Consider the following 24,076-nt stretch of genomic DNA (forward strand, 5'->3'; position numbering starts at 1 on the left):
TGACTCTGTGGCAGCAGTTGTAAATGTGCCGACACATTTGTGGCAGCAGTTGTAAATGCACTGACACATTTCTTTTTGAATCCAGATGATATTGGGTTTGAATCCAGGTGTATAGCTGAAAAATGCAAGCATACCTTCTCAAGAGCAGTAGTCTGATATCCAAAGTAATAGCAATCTTCTGTGCTATCCTTACCTTCAGGTTTCCTAGCTACACAGTTCCCTTTTTATAGTGTAGATTCAAGCCTGTGAGCACAGTGAAGATGCAAATGAGATGTGAATTCAGAATTGCTGAATCCCAAATTCTTGGCTCTGCATAGCAGGTGTAAACATAGTGCAGGCACTCCCTCAGTGTTTGTTGCTAATACAGTTCAACTATGAATGATTATTGGTAGGGAGAAGGAAAACACAAGAGCAAATCCAGACTTCCTTACCTGCAATGGGTGTGTCAGCCAGAATAGAATTACAAAGTGTAGAAGTAATTGTATCAAGGTTTTAAATGTAAGTAAGCAGTATAGGTTTCACAGTTTCTGTTCAGTAACATCCAAACTCCCCTGCTTTTGTTGAAAACTGTATATTATTGTCATTTAATATTCTCACACATTTTAAGGAGAATGATACTAAATGCCTTACAGACTGCATGTCTCAGATTACTGCTCAGATAAGAGAAAAGTGAGCAACATAGACAGAAAGATAAGACAAAACTGCATTTCTCCAAGCAATAGTCATAAATGGCTGTGTGATCACTCATTACACTACATCTGAAATTAATACATGTAGAAACAACTCAGAAGTGTACAAGTGTCAGATCTTGTTAATATTGTGGATGATGTTGCACTTGCTTGTGTGCACAATGATTTTCATTGTCTGGTGCAAAGCTGTTTCTGTGGCAAAGAGGGATAAGACACCCTTACTGTGCTTTGAAGGTTCATTGGTGGGAGAGTTCAAATCCGGACTTGTGTAAAAATTTCATGTGTGCTAACATATATTTGTAGTATCGTTTATTTTCTAGATTTATTTATTTATTTATTTATTTTAATGACAGTTTTGTGCAGTGCGCATCTTAGCATAAACATGGGAAGTTTAGCTTTGCTTGGCTTGTTTTCATGATACCATCATGCACATTTGGAGTAATGGACCACACATGAAGCAGATGGAACACCTGCAGACATTCTTAATTTTAAAAAGGGTACATTATTCTTTGCTTTCCAGCATGCAAACCAGCTAAGCAGTGTTGTGCGGCAGTCAGCAGCCTTCCCCAACACCTGTAAGTTTAGAACACCTGAATAGTGGAAGCAGACAGTCAACCATTTCAAAACAGATGCATTCTATCAATTCTGTTGGGCACCATGCAAACATGCTAAGTGGCATTCTGCAGCAGTTGACATACAAAAGTTAAAAATAAATAGGAAAATATTCAGCTGGTATCTGACTATTTCTGTGGCAGCAGATATAAGTATAGGGCTGCAATACATATGGTCCTGGGTTCTAATACAGCAAATTCCAAATATTTTTATTGTTCCTCCATTTCATTTTATATTAAATATCACATAAAAAGTTTACATAGTTATAAATAACAATAAGTATGTATAGTAGTGGAGCTTATATAAATCATATGTATGACTGAGGGTACATGGTTAACCCCACGATCTGTCATGTGTATTTATATATAATTCATGACTAGGTCTGACAAGCACTTCTTCTGTGGCAAAGATGTAAAATCACAGGTGTGCAAGAAAGTGTTTTGTCTGTTATGCATAGGTTTGAATCCCACGTTGTAAAATTCAGTTTTATCAATGTATGAAGCCAAAACAAAAATGTGTCAGGTCATGAAATGTATGCCCCCAGTACATGTCTGCAAAATGAAACCACCTAAGAGATTCAGCAGCAAGTAATCCTCAAACTACTGCCAACTGTTATATTAACCTTCCCATTTAAAAAAATTGCTTTCCTCTCTCTTTGACACTGTTGCTCTCCCCATAACATCATGCAAACATGGTTGGGATCTTTGGGTTTGTACACTACCAGTAAAAGTGATAACAGGAATTAACAGGAAATCATTGTTAGCTAATGCTGTGATCTCTGCTTGGGCATGTCTAGTGATAGAAGGGAAGGTGCCACATTTAGGGTGCGATCTCTGCTTGGGCATGTCTAGTGATAGAAGGGAAGGTGCCACGTTTATGGTGCAGATGTGGGGTGGAGGGGTGTTGAGGAATACAGAATCTTTACTGCACTCCTTGTAAAGCACCACAGCAGAAGGCTTTTGCAGGGGGACTATACCAGTTCCCTATACAAGTCTGAAGCTTGGAATAGTCTGGCCAAGGCTATCTCCAGTGTAACTGGCATTCAACACACTGGAGAACAGTTTAGACATCACTTTAATGACCTAAAAAGGGGCAAGAGGGATATATTCAACCAGTGGATGGATGAGTTTAGATCTAGCAGCATTCCACAGTTGCATAAGTATACTAATAAAGAGAATTTATAGTAGATTGAAAGCTACATATAGGCAGGACTGGTATGCATAATGCTTTTCTCTTGTTTCCTTCTATGTATTCCACAGCCAATGCCAAGATAACTGTGAATAGAGACACCCATTTTGAGCATCTAGAGAGACTGAGGGAAACAAAATATATGAATGCAGTACTAGAGAAGTATTTTTGGTAGCTTTTAAATTAAAACAAATCTTTTCTCTACAGTTGAAGCATGCATATCCTAACTGTAAAAGCAAGCATGTATGCTGCAGTCTGTAGCACAAACCAACTGTAGGAGTCAAGTGCGTCATTATAGTCAGACATTGTGGGTTCAAACACCACATGCAGCAAGTATAAAATAGTACAATGCTTTAAAAATATTAAATAAATTAAATGCCCTGCTGATAACATAATCTGTGTAATTGGACCAAACATATGTGCAATATATATACATTGCAAGGATTACTTTGAGTAATCCTTAATTATAGATTGTAATTGCTAAGAGGTATACTTAAATGTAAAAGTTCAGATAAAATGCTGTTATTATTGTGATGATACATTGTGAGCCACATATGATGGTACTTGTTTTCTCTCTCTTTTTTTCTTTCACCCAAACACTTAGCTCTTTTTTTCTATGTGTCATCACAATGTTTCTATGTCATCCATCTCTGACATATCACAAAATGCTTTATGGCACAGGGAGGTAGGCCAATCCCAGTTTCTCAGCCTGCCCCCACTCCATTGGCTCTAACACCAATGCCCAGTACATCTGGAACCCAACCTTGCAGTACTGCCTCTGTTGCCCCTGCAGTATCTCCACCCTCAGGTAGCACAACCCTGGCAGCTGATGCTGTGGTAGACTCCAGGAGTACTGGTAGAAGTGGGGAGTTTATCACCCAAAAGAAGATGCCAGGGTTGGTGAGTAGGGTCGTGCACACCACCACTGGTGCACACTTACACCAGATGGGTTCTTAGGAGGAGACTTCAAGTACTGGAATAAGGGGACAGTGATGACAGTCCTGCTGGTGAAGACTAGATTCTCACTGTCCCCATGTTTGACAGGCAGGGGCTTCTGTTGTCTCCTCCCTAACCCCATTTATGGTATCCCCCAAGATTTTGTGTCCATTACCATCCCTTTGTCTTATCTTGTTTGTCCTGCTTCTTTCCATCTGCTTCTCACCTACCCTAATTACCTGACCCAGAAATACCTATGTCTCTTACCCAACATTCTTCTCTTACTAAGCTTAAAAAAAATGGGCACCTGTCCCAAAAAAAATCATCCTGTACATAACTCTCCACTTCACACACTTGTCTTCTTGACACATGTGGTTTGGCCCAATTGGGTGTACAACATGATATCATTATAACACCTCTTTGTTGAGATGACAGTCCAAATTCAGCAAATAATCTTACATATTTTCATTTATACTGTTGAAGAAGTGGATAGGTATTGTTGTTTCCCACCTCCCTCCTGGACATTCCTATATTCCTTTTCCTTTAATCTTTCCTTTGCTTGCCCCTGACTTCACCACTGTCCTATCTATACCATTTTAACACCTTTAATCTGGTCAAAAAATCGAATCATACACAGCACACAAGTAAAAAATAAAGCAATGGAGCCCTTCACTTTTTTGCCTCTATGTTTGAGCGGAGGTTGGCATCTCGCACCAATGCCAAACAACAGTGAATGGCTGCTCCTTGGTGTGGTTACCTCTACCCAATGCCACTTAAACACACTGCACAGAGATAAAACTGTGAACATAGCATAAAGAATTATTTAATTGCATTCTAAATACATATTTAAAACTATTAGATACACCTGGATTCGAACATTATATCATCTGGACTTCAAAATAAATCTGTCAATGCATTTTCCCCTGCTGCCACAGAGTGAGCTAAGCAGCAGGTGTGTTTCATTCACTCACTACTCAGAACTCTCAGAATTTCATAAATGAAGCTCATGTTTGCTCAGTGCTTAACCATGAAAAACAGGAAAGCAGTATAAATGTGTATCTCATATGCACAAACACTTTGTCATCAATTGTGCAACCCAGCTGCTCGGAGGTGCACTATGGAAAGTGCACAATAGCATGTATGACTTTTGTTTACTGTACATGTAGTCTTCATCCCATGAAAGTACATGTAAAAGCACAAACAAAGGGAAGGCTCTTTTTAAGTAAATAATACATACTTAACACTGCAGCCATCTGTTACCTGCCCCCGTGTACTACAAACTTGGTCTCTCAGTACTTATTCACAAATGTATGAACTACACTACAGAAATAAATAAAAAAATGCTTTCTTATGTATGATACACATCAGATTTTACAGTAGTTGTAGAAATGTGGACAGCTGTTTGCATATAGTTTGTAAGGCTGTCTCTTAAAATATACCTACATTGGAAACACAACAGAAAATATTACACATTGCACACTCATCAATCTGTTAATATGGAGAACATTTAGATCTTGACAGTTGTATATGGCTAGATATCCATTTCAGACAGACCTCCCAACATCTGCTCTCAAACTTGCAATGATGATGATGTCATCAACTATAAATTGTCCTGCAGCCTTGTAAAAGTCAGACTTGTGCCATGGTGCTTCTGTAAAGTACTGAATTCTGCAGTCTGTGTACTTAGGTAGGGGTTCTGGTCTCACAGTGGTCAACTTGTGTGTGTGTGTGTGTGTGTGTGTGTGTCTGTCTGTCTAGTCAGAAGAGCGTAATTGTGTATCTTGCAGTCACCACTACAATCCCATGAATACCAATATTTTCACAGTTGGACATCTCTACACATCCATTTTATGCAGGCTTCCCAACATCTTCTCTTAAACATGCAACAATGATGTCCTCCACTAATAATTTTCCTGCAGCTTTGTAAAAGTCAGACTTGTGCCATAGCACTTGCATAAAATACTGAGTTCCATAGTCTGTGTACTTAGATAGGTAGGGGTTCTGCTCTCACAACAGTCAACTGGTGTGTGTGTGTGTGTGTGTGTGTGTGTGTGTGTGTGTGTGTGTGTGTGTGTGTGTGTGTGTCTAGTCAGAAGAGCATAATTATGCATCCTGCAGTCACCACTACAGTCCCATAGAGTACCAATATTTTCACAGTTTGACATGTCTACACATCTATTTCATGCAGGCTTCCCAACATGTTCTCTTAAACATGCAATAATGATGCCAACCACTATAAATTGTCTGCAGCCTGCTAAAAGTCAGACTTCTGTAGTGGCGCTTGCATAAAGCACTGACTTCTGTAGTCTCCATACTTAGGTAGGAGTTCTGTCCTCACAGCAGTCAACTGGTATGTGTCTGTGTGTGTTGTTGCACTTGCTTGACATTAGATACAGCATTTTACACCATCATGTGGGATGCTGTTATTACCATCTTCTCCTCACCAGACACTACCTATGCCATCATCTATAAACTGTTGTCCGACACTTAATACTTAGGTCTCTAGTCTGTGTACTTAGATAGAGGTTCTGTTCTCACAACAGTCAACTATTGTGTTTGTCTGTGTGTGTTTGTGCACTTGCTTGACATTAGAGAGAACATTTTACACCAACATGTGGGACACTGCTATTATAATTCTTCTCCTCACCAGACACTGTTGATGTCATAACCTTTAAACTGTTATCCAGCACTCTTCAAGTCAGTCTTGTCCTGTGGTACTTGCATTAAATACAGAATCTCTCTTTTGTGTACTTAGGTAGGGGTTCTGCTCTCACAGCAGTCAACTGGTGTGTGTGTGTTCGTGCACTTGCTTGGCATTAGTGAGAGCCTTTTACACCAGCATGTGGTAGACTGCTGTTACCTTCTTCTCCTCACCAGACACTGCTGATGTCATCATCTATAAGCTGTTGTCCAACACTCTCCGTGTCAGACTTGTGCTGTGGTGCTTGCATTAAATACAGAGGTCTCTATTCTGTCTACTAATATAGGTAGGGGTTCTGTTTCCATAGCAGTCAACTGGTGTGTGTGTTTGTGCACTTGCTTGACAGTAGGGAGAGCATTTCACACCAGCATGTGGGACACTGCTATTACCATCTTCTCCTCACCAGACACTTCTGATGTCATCACCTATAAGCTGTTGTCTGACACTCTCCAAGTCAGACTTCTGCTGTGCTATTAGTATAATACAGACAATAACAACACACACCAAACACTGCTGCCACAGCAATGAAGACACATGAGACGAAACAAAGACATGGGGGTATTCTTATGTTATGAAAACACAGAACCCAATGATAAGTAGATATCACACTCCTGCCAGGAGACCAAGTGGTATGTGATCTGTGTGCTGAGGTCAATGGTATGTGGAACTTCCACCAGCATGTGCCCACAGTGGTGACTACTCCTCTGTATGTAAAACAACTCCTGAGTATGTGCAGGACATCCACATCAAAGGTCATAATCCTTCCATTGTTCACAGCCTTCATCAGACCAGTAACTGAGTACAATGCACTCTTCTTCATGTGCCTCCCTACATATCTTCCACGGATGTGTAACTCAAGTGTACCACCTTTGCCACATTGAGCTCCTACACATCTTATTGGCAATATCTAGGTATTCTTTTTGCTGCATAAACCTTACTGTCTGATGGTGCGGAACAGCCATCAAGCTGATATAACAGCTCCATGTGTGATACCTGCTCTGGTGGTGCACACAGTACATACATAGCTGTTTTACAACATTGATGGCATGGGTTACATTCATGACAGTGTGGATTGTGCCATATATATTGCCATGTACACCTGTCAACTAGAATGGATTGATCATAATGTCACATACAGGTATAGCAGTGTCTTTCCTAACATCTCAAGCAGATGTTACACTGTCAGGACAGTGCACGTGATGACCCTAATAAAGTGCTAACATCTCATAATAGTTGTACAAGCGTGTTCATGCAGAATTATCTATGATCACTCAATATCACATATGTTATGTCATTTACTTATTTATTTATTTATTTATTTATTTATTTGCAGTTGGTTTACCAGGATAGTCCATTGGGCCAAAATGAACCCATTTTCAATGGAGTCCTGGGGAGAAAAGCTCCAAAAACAAACAAACTAGGTACATACAGTAGATTACTAATGATAATTATACAAATGTAAAACATACAAGCAATTAATTTCAAAAGTACAGGAAACATTTAAAACAATACAGACTAGTGATGAAACGTGGAGGTGTTATAGGCTAAGAAAAGTAATATTGCAGAGTGATACAGAGTAGTTATTACGTAAGAAGCATAAACTTAACAGGTGCAGTCTAGTACATTCTTTGCAGATACCATGGGAATAATAATGTGAGTTATGGGAAATAATAAGGAAAAATTGCTGGAGTAAACATGAGAGAGAAGGAAGATGAAAATTGCCAGTATTAGTTATGAGGGGTGGGAGCAAGAGCATTCCCACTGGGACACTAGATGTACGTGAAGAGATTTTTTGAACATATAATGGTTAGAGGTGGTGCGAATGGATGGTGGTAGTGAGTTCCAAAGACGAGCTAGGTTATAGGATAGTAGGTTTTTGACTGGGGGACGAGTTGGTTTGTGCACTTCTAATAGATTTTGATTGTTTGACCTGAATTGATGGACATGCTCCACCTAAAGAAAACCATATCCCCTCGAGCCACATGCTCTAGGGATCTAAACCTCACCACAACAATAAATAGAGGGATAGATTCCTGTCCCAGAGACTTCCCATGCTCTGGAACAAGATTCCAATCTACATTAGGCAGAGCTCTTCACTAACACTCTTCAAGAGAAATCTTGACAAGTGGATGGGAAATAGAAAGTTTACCCCGGGGATCCCTTCAATGGCTCTGCTGGACAGAGGCACAGGGAACTAATCTAAGGGGGCGGCGAAAGCCAACACAATTCTGGCTAGGCTTATAAATGCCTTCGGGCAGATAGCCTAGTACCTACCTATGAACCTATAAACAAGCACCCAATAAAACGACTACTAATGATCACAGCAGAACAACTATTACACCCTCCCCCCTTGAACTGTTCATCACTATCCACAGTAAACCATATTTATCCATGCAAAGCCTGCCGAAATGAGAGGGCAGAGGCACAAATAATGACAGCTTGAAAATATCTGCCCATAACTTAGCAAGTAAAAGTCTTTATACCTGTATTTCTGTAAATCCAGACTGCTGTAAAAGCAGTCCAGCTTAAGTAGAGAAGGAATCAGTGTAGAGATGCCCAGAAGTCTATGTGGTTTGTAACCACGGTAAAGTGGAAGGGGATCTGACTGCCACGTCCGCAGTCAAGGACATGATGTGGATGGCTACTGATTGGCTCTTGCTCTCTTCCCAAACTTTGCGTGCTGGGAAAAAGAGAGTGAGAAACAGTCAGCAGTAAGTATGTGTATTAATTCATATTTGTTTTATTCTGTCAATGCCTCAGTCGGTAGAATGTTCTGTGTCAGTTGATAAAATTTGTGAAGGTGTTGTATTGCGCTTTACTTTCATCACCCAGTAACAGTTGTCATCCACAAGCAGAAGAAAAGAAAATACAGGACCAAAGTGTGCTGGCCACTTAATAGCCTAAAATGTTATGCATTTTTGTATGTATTTAGATTTGTTATCCAGGTTGAACTTGATCTATGTGGGCATTTTTGGGGCTTCCCTGATGTTACAAAAAGAAAGCAAATAAACGTGACATGCATCATATTAAAATATTTAATAGGTTGTCAGTTTCGTAACAAGAGAAGTTAATTTTTTGCTGTGTAGTGCTATAGGTACGGATACCTCTGTATGTTGCAAAATTAACTGTTTATAAAAGTATGTGGTTTTTTTGTTCACATTCTCTCTGACTCTGCTAGGATTCTAATGAGTAAGAACAATGGTGGCCCAGGAAGACTTCAAAGACAAACAAAATCTCTTTTGGTGTATGTAGGAGGTCTCATTTGTGTGCATTTCTTTCTGCAGTTAAACAGTACACACACACACACACACACACACACACACACACACACACACACACACACACACATTCCTGTCAACCTCGTAGAGCAAGAAATCTGGACAAAAACATAAATAAAAGTGGGACAAAGGCCAAAAAATATGGAACTTTCTTAAATTGCTGTTACAAACTTAGAAAGTTGATAGAATAACAGGTTTTGCATTAGTATGATTTTTTTTAAAGGACATGGTCTAAAACTCAAATATCTGTCATTATTTTCAAACTTCAATCTTTCATAATTTACCGCTAATTTCCAAGAAAAACACAATTTTATGAAATACTGACCCAAAATATGAGGCCAAAATCTGCACATTCTGCAAAAATATGTACATCTGAGAGGTATGATCACACACATGTACATATACACATATACATACATGAGTGCACTATGTAAGTACGTTTTATTGCTAACTGAATTTCAGAATGAACTGAAGCTTGCTTCGATGTTAGTATTTTGCGTCTGCTACTATTCCTTCTATTTCTTAACTTTGTTCACTTTAACATTTCGATGGTATGAATGTAATATCGCTAGTCATTCCTACATGACATTTTAATACAAAATTGTGCATGTGCCTGAACATGCATACAAAAAAATTATACAAGAATTCTATACTACAGTAGTGTAGTATTATGATTATTATCAGTTTGAATGTATCCACACCCTCAGCTAAGTACCATCACCTCATCAGTGTTGCCTTTAAAGGTGAAAGTTCCATAGTTTGCATCATGTTCCTTTTGACAACCTTCACAATTTACAGATTTATTTTATCCATTATCCTACAACAGTAGGACCTGGCACCATACTTTTTAAAGCTCCAATTTTTTGAAGCATATGCTGATATTTGCCTTGTTTCCTTCTGTGAAGTATATATGGCAGCATTACCAAACATGTTCTGTTTTGGTCCCTAGTTACAATAAACTTTGATATGGTATCTTTATAAGCACTTTAAGTTTCAGCTCTTCTTAGTTCAAAAATTCTAGATAAATTCAAAACTTATGAGGGGGTGTAGACAAAGGCCCAAAATCAGGGACTGATTGTAAGTATTGCTCATATAAACTTAGAAATTTGCTAGAGTAATACATTTAGTCAGGTTAATAGTACTAATAATGTAAAGGTGTCACAGATTGTCCCTTATTATTTCTGGATTTTATCCTTATTCTTTTGAGAGCTTTGATTCAGCCAAGCGTAACATAACTATAGGAAGTCGCAGTTTAAATTTACGCACAAAATGTTGCCTGCTATAAATAGTCCTAGTCATCAGGCACTAACAACATCAATTTATTTGCAGCACCGCATTATAAATGAGAATACCTTACTATGTCAGTATTCTGGGGAAGAGTTATTTATTGAGTGATTACTTTTGTATGGCTAGTGCTCTCTGCAAGAAGAACCTTTAAACTGTTAAGAACTTGTTGGTTTTCAACTTATTGTAAAGATGTCTAATTTAGCTGTACGTTTATTCATATTATGATGCCTTGTTTTATACTTGTGAACTCTTTTAGATTTTTATGTATAGTTGGTGTACAGCATTTGGAGGGTACAACATTCACACCTTTTTTCGGAAGTTTGATATTTTAGCTGCATTTTCCTTTGTTGGAAGAGAATTTACTGTTGCTCATGCCAAGTCTGTTTAAAATGTGCAACTGTTTTGTTTAGCAAATGGGTTAACTATTGTGGTACAGAGTTTTAAAACAGTGCTAGAAGCACAACAGGTAGCATACTTGCATCTTGATGCAGAAGGCTGTAGGTTCTACTCCCACAGCATATACATTTGTATTTTAAGGTGCTGCAGTCCTGAGTATGTCCTCTTTTGGATAGAGATGCCTATTAACCATGACCCTGTTTTTCAGTTTGCCACCCATTCCGTATTTCATCATACCAGCTTACATTTTTTAATGTAACATATGCAATTTATTCTTCAAGGGAAGCAGGTACTGAATTTATAGATGAAAACACTTAAATGTAAAGTTGGTTTCAGCAGCAACCTCTTCATTAGATTCAGATTTCTTTAATGTGGAATTATTCATATGACATTTACTTCTGCAAAGATTGTGCATATTGACTGATATTGGTGGATGTAATGGCAGATGTTTGGGTGGCCTTTTATGTTTGAAATGTTCTGAATTGGGCAGCTTTGTTATTAGTGGCTCACATGTTTTGTTTCATTGTTTACTGGAAAAATGTTCAAAACTATAAATTTAAAATGTGGTCTCAAAAGTGCTGCTGTATTATACAAGGGATATAATGTAATTACTATATTTCATAATTGAATAAATCAGTAAGGTGAATCAAAGAACTTTTGCATGGTCCTAAATGTGTGCACTGTAGAAGTAAAGCATAAAACAGCATGCACACCGAGTTTGTAACACTGGAGACAATGTCTTTTGGGGGCTGTTGATGACTTTCTCTTTTTTTTTAATACCCTGGCAGGAGTCAAAGAAACACTAGGTATGCAGTGTCTTCTGGAGAGCCATTTGTGGATGACATCTGTTTTTTTTTTTTTTAACCTAGTATTTTTTGCAGGGTTAGTCAAGATAAATTAGGATGATTTATCAATGTTTTGTTGTTGAAACAAACTCTACTTTTGCATGAGTAAAGTGTGTATAGGTGAACTGAAGTAAGATCACATGCAAGTTCTTGGCTATGTGATAGGTTCATAGGTTCATACTAGACTATCTGCCCTAGGGCATTTATAAGCCTAGCCAGAGTGTGTTTGGCTTTCGCCACCCATTTTAAAATAATTTTGCTGTGCCCTTTTTCGAGGTTAGTATACTGTGCATCTGTCTAACAGTGACACAGAAGTGATACCCGGGGTAAACCTATGATCTCCCATCCACTCATCAAGATTCCTCTTGAAGAGAGTCAATGAGGGACTCTGCCTAACCTGGACTGGGATTTTATTCCAGAGTGAAGGGGGCCTCTGGGTTATGAATCTGTCCCTCCAGCATGTCCTATTTATTTCAGTGCTGAGGTTCAAGTCTCTCGAGCACGTAGCTCGATGGAATTTGGATTTTCTGAGGTGCAGCATGTCCATTAATTCCAGGTTGGACATGGCTTTATACGTCAGGCACAGATCGCCTGTGAGCAGGTGGTATGCCACTGAGTACAGCTGGAGTTTCTTTAACCGGGCAGCATATGGCATCTGTTTGAGCCCTTTGATCCTCTTGGTGAGGTACTTTTGGGGTCTTTCCAGTTGCTGCAGGTGTCTGGTAAGGTACATCCCAAAAGGGGCATTGTACTCAATTATGGGCCTGATGAGGGATGAGTAAAGGGGCACGATGACCTCCCCTGATCTAGATGTGAATCCCTTCATGATTAGGTGGGCTATATAAAATGTTTTTCTAACCACTTTGGCCACGTGGTTGTCAAATGAGAGATTGCTATCAACTTGGGTCCTCAGGTCCCTAATTTCTTCTTCTGTACTTAATGGATTACCACCTATGTGGTAATTTGTGGGCACTTTGTTTTTGCCAAAGGGGATGACTATACACTTTTTGGTGTTTAGCTTGAGGCCATGGCTCTGGCACCAGTTGTCTGTTTCTATGAGGCCCTTTTGGAGGATGCTTGTGTCAGCTGGAGTGTCGATTATGGTGCCCAGTTTGCAGTCATCTGCAAACTTGGTCAGCCACAGTCCTTCCGTGTTGGCCTGTACCTCCGAGAAATATATACCGAACAAGAGAGGTCCCAGGACTGAGCCTTGTGGGACGCCACTTGTAACTGGCTTGGAGTCTGACATGGCTCCAGCAATTCTAACCATGTGAGTTCTGTCCTTGAGCCAGTTTGCAACCCATCTAGTGACATAGGGGTTTATATTTAAGCTGGTGAGCTTATCTATAATGCCCGAGTGGGGTATTGTATCGAAGGCTTTTGCGAGATCCAGGTAGGCTGTGTGGACCACCTTCCCCTCGTCAATGGCCTTGGTGACTGTTTCAAAGAAATCAACCAGGTTTAAGAGGCAGGATCTGCCCTTAACAAAGCCAAACTGGGTAGGATCTAGTGTCTGTAGGTCCCCAATATCTTTATTTATGAGGTCCATGATGATCCTTTCCATAGCTTTGCAGACCAAGCTAATCAGGCTTATGGGTCGATAGTTTCCAGGATCCGTTGAGGCACCACCTTTGTGGAGAGGGACCACTGTTGCTGTACGCCACTGTTTGGGTACATATCCTGTAGTAAGGCTGAGATTGAACAGTAGTTTTATGTTTGGGTTTAGCTCTTCTTGGAGTTCATGTAGGACACAGCCCGGGACACTGTCTGGTCCCATTGATGCTGTGTTTTTTGCTTTGGAGAGAGCAGTTCTTACCTGAGCATCTGAGATGTCAGGGGGGCAGCACTCTGCTGGGACAGATATTTGCCCTTTTGGTGGGAAGTTTGCGCTGAACCTGTCAGCTAGGATGTTGGCAATGTCTGTGGGTTTGGTGTATTTTTTGTCATTTTGGACTAATTCTGAGCATATCTGGGAATTCCCACCCAGGTTCCTAACATAACTAAAGAAAGCCTTGTGATTATCCTTAGTGTCCTGTGCAATTTTTCTCTCGAAGCTGGCCTTAGACGATTTTATGAGTGCCCGTAGTTTTTTGCTAATACTGATCAGAGATGCCTTCCCTTTTTGGGATTTTGCTCTATCATGTAGTAGCTTCCTCCTTCTATTGTATAGTTTGTTTATGGCTGGGGTCCACCAGACAGGACGTCTGCCTTTGGAGGATTGGGACTTGGTTTTATTTGGGATTGCATGATCCATGCATTCCTGAAGGTGTTCATAGAATACGTTTATAAAGGATTCTGCGGTCTGGGCCGTATTTTCCACAGGCCCGGGGGCTTTGATGTGAAAGAAATACAGTAATGTAACTGTGGTCTTTTATTTTCATTGTTTTAAAACTTGTAGGCTCAAAGCAGATTCTCTGGGCAGGCAGTTGGGATGGGGCAATGCTTATGTGCTAATGGAATGACTGCAGTTCTAGCTTGCTTTGCAAGACTAATGTGCATTTGAGTGAAGTAAGATCAACCATAAGCTCTGAACTGAGTGTTGTTTATGTGAAAAAAAAGAATACTTACCTTAATGGCAGTATTGTCTTTTTTGTTGTTTTTGTTTTTAACCTTGCAAGATCAAATCAGATACTGTGGGTGGGGTAGGCACTGGGAATTGGGGCTGGGTGTGAACTAAACAAATTGCCCTATGTTTTACTGTTGTAATTATATCGTTGCAAAACTGTAATACTTTTTTGTCTGTATTTTAAGATGAATGTAAAATAATTAGTGAGTTAATAAGTATTTCTCTAACATACCTTTATCCCTTTCTAGTTGGCCACACCCCTTTCTAGCTGACCAGCCCCATTCAGCTGTATCCTGCATTCCCCTTTGATTTGAAGTCACCAGCCGCCACTGCACTTGCCTAAAACCCTTTAAGCCCCTCCCTACCCTTACCGCATTTCCTCCCAAACATCCCTCCCTCCCATTTAACCCTATCCTCCCCTTATCCTCTTAATTCTTGCTACTCTTTATCTAGCCCCACTTGAAAATGTCCCAGGACAAATCGGTCTGTTCCAAACCTCATAAAAACAAAGGTTTACATTTATTTTTGGTAATACTTTTAAACAGTTTAGAAGTAATTATTATTGCTGCCTGATCAAGATATATGGCTCTATAGGGTAGAGGGATGTTTGAATTTTAAATTTAAAAACAAACCAAGAAAAAGAAACTTCACAGTGTGGAGGGTGTGAAATTCACTCCTTGAAGTATGTTATGCACCTAGTTCAGTAATAAAAATTGAACTGTAAAATACGTACAACAAAATAATTAAATAGAAAATAGTAGGTAGTCCACAGCTGAGTTAAAAATGGAATATCCTTTATTGAAACAAACACTTGATCCTAGTTAAGTATAATGAAAAGCATCACAAGCATGCCTTCCCCCTTAACACCATAGTGTAAACTGAGACTGTGCACCTTAGAACTGAAACTAAAAAGCTAGAGACAAATTAAAATATATAAGAACATCAACAAGTATTAATACTATGGTGTGTTTTTTACACATAAACCTCATCTTTGTTAAAAGTGTTTCAGTTAGTAAGTATTAATAATTACTGTGATAGATGTCTAGTGGTAGATCTTTTTGTTAGTTTTTAGTTTCAGTTCTAAGGTAGCACAGTCTCAGTTTACACTATGGTGTTAAGGGGGAAGGGGGACTTGATCACAGGAGTGAGTGTAATGCTTTTACTGCTCTTAACAGAACCATCCCTTGTAACCACTCCTTTACTCCAAATAACCTGATTATATATAAATAATGAATGTTTTTGCTGCTCTTTATCATACTCAGCTAGGATCGCTTGTTTGTATGTTTCAATAAAGGATATTCCACTTTTAACTCAGCTGTAGACTACCTACTGTTTTGTATTTTATTATTTTGTGGTACGTATTTTATAGTTTAGTTTTTATTAGTGAACTAGGTGCGTAACATAATTCAAGCAGAGAAGTTCACACCCTCCACACTTCAATTTTTCTTCTTGATTTGTTTTTGACCCAGTATAGGTTGCATACTGGGTCTTCTTAGACTTCAAGGGATACCATGGATTTTTTGGGGGATGTTTAAATTTCATGATCAAGAGTATGGTATAAAATTTTATTAGAATGTATCTGTCCCAGTAACCATTATTTAATTATTTTATTTAATTGTATGTGTGCCACCACTGGAGTTTATTTATCTTCCTAATGTTGTTGCACTATTAATTTCCTGGTTCTGTATCATTCTTGTTATTTTCTGTGTCAAAGTTTGGTTATATGAATTTTACCATAACCTGAATTCTACACTTCAGAGTTATCAAGCTCACAGATACTGTCCATTTCACTGAATGACTTTGGATCAATTTGTTTACCCAGCCTTTTAAAGCTGCAGACAAGTTATCGGAGCTTGAATTAATTGTCTGCACAAAAGAAGGGTGTCAGTCTGTTTTATCTTTCTTAGATGCTTAGAAATACATGCAGTTTCTATTCATTTGTTTTTTGGTATGAAAGAATGTCTAATTCCCAAGTATAACCACGTAAATCATAATTGTTTGCTTGTTGCAACTCTTTAATAGTAAGTATGTTATGTCACTGATGCATTTTTCTAAGTAGATTTTTTTTTTAAAACTGGTATTTATTTGTACTGTAGTTAAACAACCCCATAATTCTGCATTGCTTTCTTCCAAGATTGCAGTTTTCCTGGGCTGAGCAATAACATGGCTAGCATTTGTGTACAACACTTTCGTAGTTCAGTCAATAAATGTAATACTGTAGGATTGCAGTAATAGATTCAATTAACCTGTCATCATTAACTTTTCTACTTACTTTCCTGCAGTATTCATTTGTCTACATATCTGTCTTTACTCACTAACTGAATGAACTTATAAATGTTTACTGTGTTTCCATAACCATAGTGACATTAATAAAGATAGCGCCTTATTCATGTTTAAATTAACCTTCTTAATATTTTCTAACTGAAAAAAAAACAAACCTATTTTTGTCTAACAGTGATACAACACAAAGTGATCCCAATTCTAAGGAATTCTGGGTAAATATGCCAAATCTTATGACACACCTAATGAAAGTAGCCGAACAGAAACCACAGGCAACATACTATAATGTGGATATGCTGAAATACCAGGTGAGAATATCTTAGTAACTTGTTCATGACCAGTGATTTACTTGGGAATAAGGGTAATTCCATTAAAATGAAATGCTGATGTCCATTAAAGAGGCAACCATTTATGGCTTAGATGTTGCAAAAATCTCATTAGTTGTGAAGCTGATAGCTAATTACACAAAATTCATACTCCGTTCTTATTTTGTTTGTATTCTTTTGGCATAAAGAAATTTAAACTGAAAAGTCTCTTGTTGTTGAGCAATTCATGATTAATACATTTTAGGACTTGAGTAGGCTACCCAGCATATAAATATCTGATGGCAACCACTTTTGCATAGTATGTAAAAACATTAAGAAATATGTGTTGTATTTATGTGTTCAAACCAAAGCAAGTGCCAAGCAGCAGGCCCACTTGTGCTCTGGTCATGGGACAAAATGTTTTCTGCTCAGTAGATTATACAATGCACTTGTTGGTGTTATCTGTAATGGCTACTTCACCTGACTTTATTATTTCACTATAGTTATGCATATTGTCTTCATCTAAGTGCCTATAAACCATACATGATTTGGAAATACAGCAATTTGTCAGAAAAATCCTACAAAAGAAGGAAAGTTGTAATTAACTGCAAATCTGCCACTGACTCTGCATTACACTGCAGTTTTTAAGGAGATATGAACACCAGTTTGAAACAATAACTGCTTCAGAGGTCAGTCCAGCTGACTCTGCAGCTGACATGTACTATTACTAGAAATGGTAAATGTATTTGCAGGTGATATCACAGAAGTTTAGCTGCAGAGAGATTTGGACCTTTTTGTAACCTCTGATGGTTTATTCAACAGTTGCTACACTCATTTGTGGTATTGTATACACTTCTATGACTGCAAAAACTGATTAGATATCATATATACTAGCAAATAAAATAGCTATGTAACAAGTCTTACATGCCATGCCCACTATAGACTTTTCTTACCCTGGAATTACTTGCTTGTGGTTCTGTAATATGTCACACAGATTTGTTAATGTTAAATACAGACTTGCATTAGTCTGGAAGGTGGCTTAGAGGATTAAGAAGCTGTTTCCTGTGGCCCAGTGGTGCAGTGTTTGATTCCCTCAGTTCCAATTGCCTAACTGTGTGACTCTGAGAAAGTCACTTAGCTAAACAATGCTCCCAGGCTGAGACTGAAAAGGATCCATGGAGATCAGTGCTCTACCCCAGAAAACAAATGTAAATAAAGGAATTAGAGCAGCACTGCAGTGCTAGTGACCAAATATGTGCCCACCAAACTGGCTAATGAAGATGTGATGGAGAATTGAAAAGGAAGCAATTCTTCAGTGTATTCAGAATGTTGCTAAACAAATTGTGTTGTAGGTAGGTAGGATATTCTCTGTCTTGCAGGAGTTCTTCACTTTCCTGCCAATGAATAGTATTAATGTATACTGTCAGCGACACTACATGCTGCATAGTATGCAGTGCATTCTAGAGTCTTTTTTTGGTACTTACATATTATCGCAACCAATTTTTCACAGTAATATCGGTCGGTTCCTAATGTTTAAATCTGATCATTAATGTTGTGAAAATGTCAGACAATGTGTTTTCTTTCCCACTGAAGGTAGTGTTAGGCAGGGTTATCAATAAAAAAAATGAAAAAGTCAATGTTGCTGTTTAGGTATGCACTTTACCGCCAGCATGTCATGTTGCTTTTTACAAGTCCCAGTCAGCCTAATGCAGACCTGGACTTGCAAAGTGTGAAAGGGTAAACCTGTCAAAGATTCAGTTTTATTTTTTGGTGTCCTGTCAAACTGTAAGTGTCATCCAACTTGGTTGTATGTGAGGCTGGTCTGGAGTTGGTTACAGAACCAGGATTTAATTTGTGATTAGAAAATGACGCAACTGGGCAACAGTGTCAGAAGACATTCCCTGCTGGCTCATCTTTGTAGTGTTTCTCTGAAATATGCAAGCGGCATTCCGAGCTGTACTTACTCGGGAGAAGGTGAAATACAGGTTTGGATTAGTTTGAAAAAACAAGTTACACTCATTCCCCCAACAGCATCATGCGTTCTTCTTTTTTTCAGTTATGTCACTGCTGCTTCGCTTCTATGACTGGGGGAGTAGGAAGTAACAGTGTTCCAACACTCACCTTCATTCATGGCAGCTACCTTGACTCATTTTTTTGACAGACACACAACCGCACTGTTCACATAGTTTCATGGCAGCTTTGTCATTAAAAAGACAACAACATCAATACTGAGCAAGGAAAAAAAACTACAACTTTGTTTTTATTTCACATTTGTTTACCATGAATGTGGAAGTAGGCAGTAACCCTTTCTCATCAAAGACCCATGGGAAATAGATACACAAACAGCTCAATGTAACAGATTGTGTGATTCTGTTGAGTTTCTTTTTTTTTTCTGTCAAATTGTTACTGTTATGGAAGGATGGTTTAGTTGATGGGTGCCTGGAGTTCTTCACCCATGCGGGATTTATTTTCTGTGTAAAAATTGAGCCAAGTGAGTTCTTTACAAAACTGGTTGCGATAATACGTAAGTACCCTTTTTTTTTCATTTTTTATTTTTCGGCTTCCACTGCAACTGTCAGCTGTCATCTGTGTCAAGAGTCCTTCCTCAGTCATCTGATCTTCACTTCATGGTACCTGTTCAATGTAGCCCTATAGCTTGGGGTCTTACATATAGAGAATCCTTAGTGCAAGCAGTCAGGGAAATTGTAAGGAGAAGAGATAAGGGTATTCTGTTAAGGTACCATCATGACAGCTGCAAAGGGATTTTTTGAATGCCTTACCCACTGTGCCACCCAATTCCAAGTATGTATTACATGCGCACATGTGTCTCGACCAGCATCACTGGTCACTAGTTACTGCTGCTCCTTGACTGCTTCTCCAGTGGGACTACTCATCAAACCAAAATACCACTCCGTCATCTCTCTCAGGTGGATCCGCAGAGAATGAGTTCACTAATGAAACACAAGTCGCCTGGGTCACAGTAAGGACTGCATCCCTGTACATAACTGAGCTAGCTTCTAGAGACATCCATGCTAATCCATTAAAAATGTATTACAAGGACTTTACTGCTTTTCTGAGGAGCTCAGCAGTTACATATTCTACATGCGTTATAAGTGAAACCTTATTGGTTTCTGTCTTGAAGCACTTCTTGAGTTTCTTTTTGATTTTACTTCTACAAATAATATTAGTTAAACTGACTCTTAAAAAGGGATGGCTTAAATGATTGCTTATTTTAATCACAAAAGAATTATTGGCTGAAATGATCACTTTTTTCCTGAGATATTGTTTATGTAATATAGCTACCTCTGAATAGTTATTTCTCATTAACAATAACATTTTTCTTTTCTGAACGATAAATATCTGCTAATTAAGACAAGATTTTATGTATTCATTTGTTTGTTTGCTTATCTGTTGTTTTTTTCAGGAGTACTGACTCAAGTCGATATTTTTTAGTTATGACCCAGGCCAATGGTAGATATGAAAGTACAAAAAAAAAACAAACTTACGGTAAAATGTAATTTATCAAGGTATTATAATTAGATAGTCACATGGTCATATGAAATTGTCAAGCACCTGTTTATAAGGTGCAATTGACAACTGTACAATGAGCAGAGCTAGGCATTAAGGGAACCTGGTCCATCCCCGACTACTCATTCAGTGAGTTATATATATAAATATGGAAATGCACAAAATACCAGAAAAAGTGACAAGGAAGTATAAACAGACAGACTAAGGAGGTAAGATAAGATGCAGGAGAGAGCCACACTGGGAAATGCTATCTTACTAGCAAACAACACAGTTACAAATTATAAAAGTAAGATAATCTATGCAACTAGCCTGACCCTTCAAATGAGATCTGAATAAAACTATGCTATATAAATAAAACTTTGAATCCACTGTGTTTTCTTAGGACAGAAACACTATAATTGGCCTGCTGCATGTCACATAAGCAGGCAACAGGAGAAGTGTGTACATTTTATAAATTATGATCTGCCCAAAAAATAGACAGACATGAACCAAAAGGGTAAAGGCCACATCTCACCTGGGTATGCATAAGGTTACATGCTTTCTTGTGTATTTTAATATAAGGTTGTCATAAAGTTACACCAATGATGAAACACTATAAAGATGCAAAAATACATTTCCATTTAATATCTGCTTGTTAATGTTCTTGCATTCATGTTGCTATCCAGAACAATGAATATTTTATCAGCTTTCAAATGAGATAAAAAGCAGCATGTCTAAATGCTCATAAAAAATTTTGAATATATTTTCATTGTTTCAAGAATTTTAAATACATTCCCTGTTTTCAGCATGCACATTTTAGGGTACCATATGATAAAAACTACAGCCCTTCTACTGGTTGTCTCCAATCTTAAACTGTCATATCAAGCCAGATAATTCAGCTGATGGCAAATATAAAAATGTGTCATATTATTAAATGTTAGAGGTCCTACAATAGCGTACTTACCAGCTTAAGCACAAACTTATCAGTTTAATTAAACTTGGAATCAAAACCCTAGCTAAATTGAAACAGTTAAGAAATATGTTTTTAAAACTCGATCAGTATCAAATTGGAAATGTTTGTGCTTTCCCAATGCATATACCTCTTGATTTAAAGAAACTTAGAACAAAGTTAAAATTAATTTATTAAAAAGGAAAGAATTAGTATTATGCTCTGATTGCTTTGAAAAAGGAAAAGCTAAGTTGCCAGAATATTTAATGAAAGATTATAAGTTGGATGAATCTGCTAACCATTTAATACTATCCACCAGTAGGAAATTAAATGAATTTGTAGATAATATGAATGAAGATGAACAGAACACTATTCCCCCATTATATGAAAACATTGAAGGTAAATTGACCTGCAAAGGAAGATTATCCAAGTTATTTAAGTTAATTATAAATAATAATAAAAATAATAATAACAATACTTTTGATACAAAATTCTGGAACTTTTTAGAAAGCAGTGGATTGAGTGACTCAGTAGATAGTTGATGGGAGGAATAAAAGTTTTATACACAGAATGTTTGTTACTCCTATAAAATCTCTGAGTTTACTAAAATGGCTTCTTCAGTTTGCTGGAGATGTAGTGAAGATGTAAACGCTGATTGAATGCACATGTTTATGGATTGTGAAAAAGTAAATCTATATTAGGAAGAGATAAGTATGTTTAAGGGGTTATGGTCTGATAATTATTCTTTAACTAGAGAGCAGTGCTATGTAAAACTGAAAAAAGACGTCGTCAGAATAAGATCTATAAATCATGCTAAGACTTTTAGTGGTTGGGATAACCTTGAAATGTTGCTATTGAAATATCAAGACTCATAATGTGTTAAGATCATCTTGATGATTCCATGTATTCGTAACACTGTATAACAGTATGTGATGAATTTCTTCCTTTCTGTATATGTATTTTAATATGCTAAATTAATAAACATTTTCTTAAAAAAGTAACTGAAATCTTGATGTCTCCCATTTGCAGGAATAAAAACCCTAACTAAAATCTTGATATCTATTATTTGCAAACCTATTATGCAAATATTTCTAGGGCATCAAAAATCAGTAAGAGACAGAACAATGAAAACATTTTAGGCTGGTATTCATAGTCCAGGACTTAGCATTTGTGTAGTAGTAATACACAAAGAGTTGAGTTACATGGTTATGCAAATCACAGTCTTTCAGGATGACTATGAAGATACTGTGGCATTTTAGTAAACAGGCCTCTTTGTCGCAAAAACCTAATATGCTTAAAGAATAAGCAATAAGGGGACAGCTAATATACAGATAAGGGATGTTACATGTTTCATATCAGTAAGATTCTTAGAGATTAATCTAAAATTAGCTCTTTTACATACTAAATGTGTAAATGATCCTGAACGGATGCCCGTAAGCAGCAATTTACAATGAAAATAAGGAGTTTCGAGGAGAAGGGAGAAAAAAGGAATACGCACTACCATACATTTTAAAAGGAGTTGCAGTTATTGAGTTTACTTAAAGAACATTTTTTATTGTATTGTAGTACGTGTGCATACATGAACAAACTATTGAAGGGGTCATTGAGGAAATGTTTTATTTTGGAATCTGTGAATTGCTTACGCATACATAGCCATACTACTGAAGGGGTCACTGGGGGAAATGTTTCATTTTGATGTCAGTGAAGTGCTTGTGCACACATGGGCAGACTATCAAAGGAGTCATTGGGGAAATGTTTCATTTTGGAGTCAGTAAAGTGCTTGGTGTACATGGACATACTACAGAAGGCGTCACTGGGGAAATGTTTCATTTTGGAGTCAGTAAAGTGCTTGGTGTACATGGACATACTACAGAAGGAGTCATTGGGAGAAATGTTTCTTTTTGGTATCACTGAAGTGTTTGTACATACTTGGCATACTGCTGAAGTGATCACTTGGGGAAATGTTTCATTTTGGTGGCTGTGCATACTTGGGTATACTGCTCAAGGAGTCATTGGGGAAATGTTTCATTTTGGTACTTATGCATACTTGGACAGACTACTGAAGGGATCACTTGGGAAAATGTTTCATTTTGGTGCGTGTACATACTTGGTCAAGGTACTCAAGGGATCGCTTGGGGAAATGTTTCATTTTGATATCAGTTTAGCACTTGTGTAAACATGGTCTGGCTGCTGAAGTGATTGCTGAGCAAAATAATTGACTTTGTGTCATTTTAGTGTTTGTGTGTGCTTAGGCAAACTACTTAAGGAGCTGCTGGGGTAAATGATTCATTTGTGTGGCAAGGAAGTGTTTGTGCATACTTGGATAAACTACTGAAGGGATGGCGAGGGGAAGTTCATGGATTGCAACTCCGATATCAAAGGCAAAGCATCGCTTTCAATAACAAATGTGTGTGCCACATGGATACTAGACTATGAATTGCAAAAGCATCCCATTACCATACACCGCTTTACAAAATCTCTTATTTACATCTCATTAAACTTAAGGCATGTTGCATTAGCATAAATGGCCTTTATGA

The 24,076-nt window shown here is 37.9% G+C and overlaps 1 protein-coding gene across 10 annotated transcripts in view; it reads left to right on the top strand.

Moving 5' to 3' along the window:
• Window positions 1-24,076, top strand: part of SGIP1 (SH3GL interacting endocytic adaptor 1) — a 1,172,197-nt gene that overhangs the window by 1,006,665 nt on the left and 141,456 nt on the right. For all 10 annotated transcript variants that reach the window (XM_044085575.1, XM_044085576.1, XM_044085579.1 and 7 more), the window contains one exon: window positions 16,954-17,086. In XM_044085575.1, coding sequence (XP_043941510.1) covers window positions 16,954-17,086 — 133 coding nt within the window. The remainder of the gene's footprint in view (window positions 1-16,953; window positions 17,087-24,076) is intronic.

This window comes from Protopterus annectens, chromosome 10.part0 (genome assembly GCF_019279795.1).
Source record: "Protopterus annectens isolate FY-2018-M chromosome 10.part0, PAN1.0, whole genome shotgun sequence".
Lineage (NCBI taxonomy): Eukaryota > Metazoa > Chordata > Ceratodontiformes > Protopteridae > Protopterus > Protopterus annectens.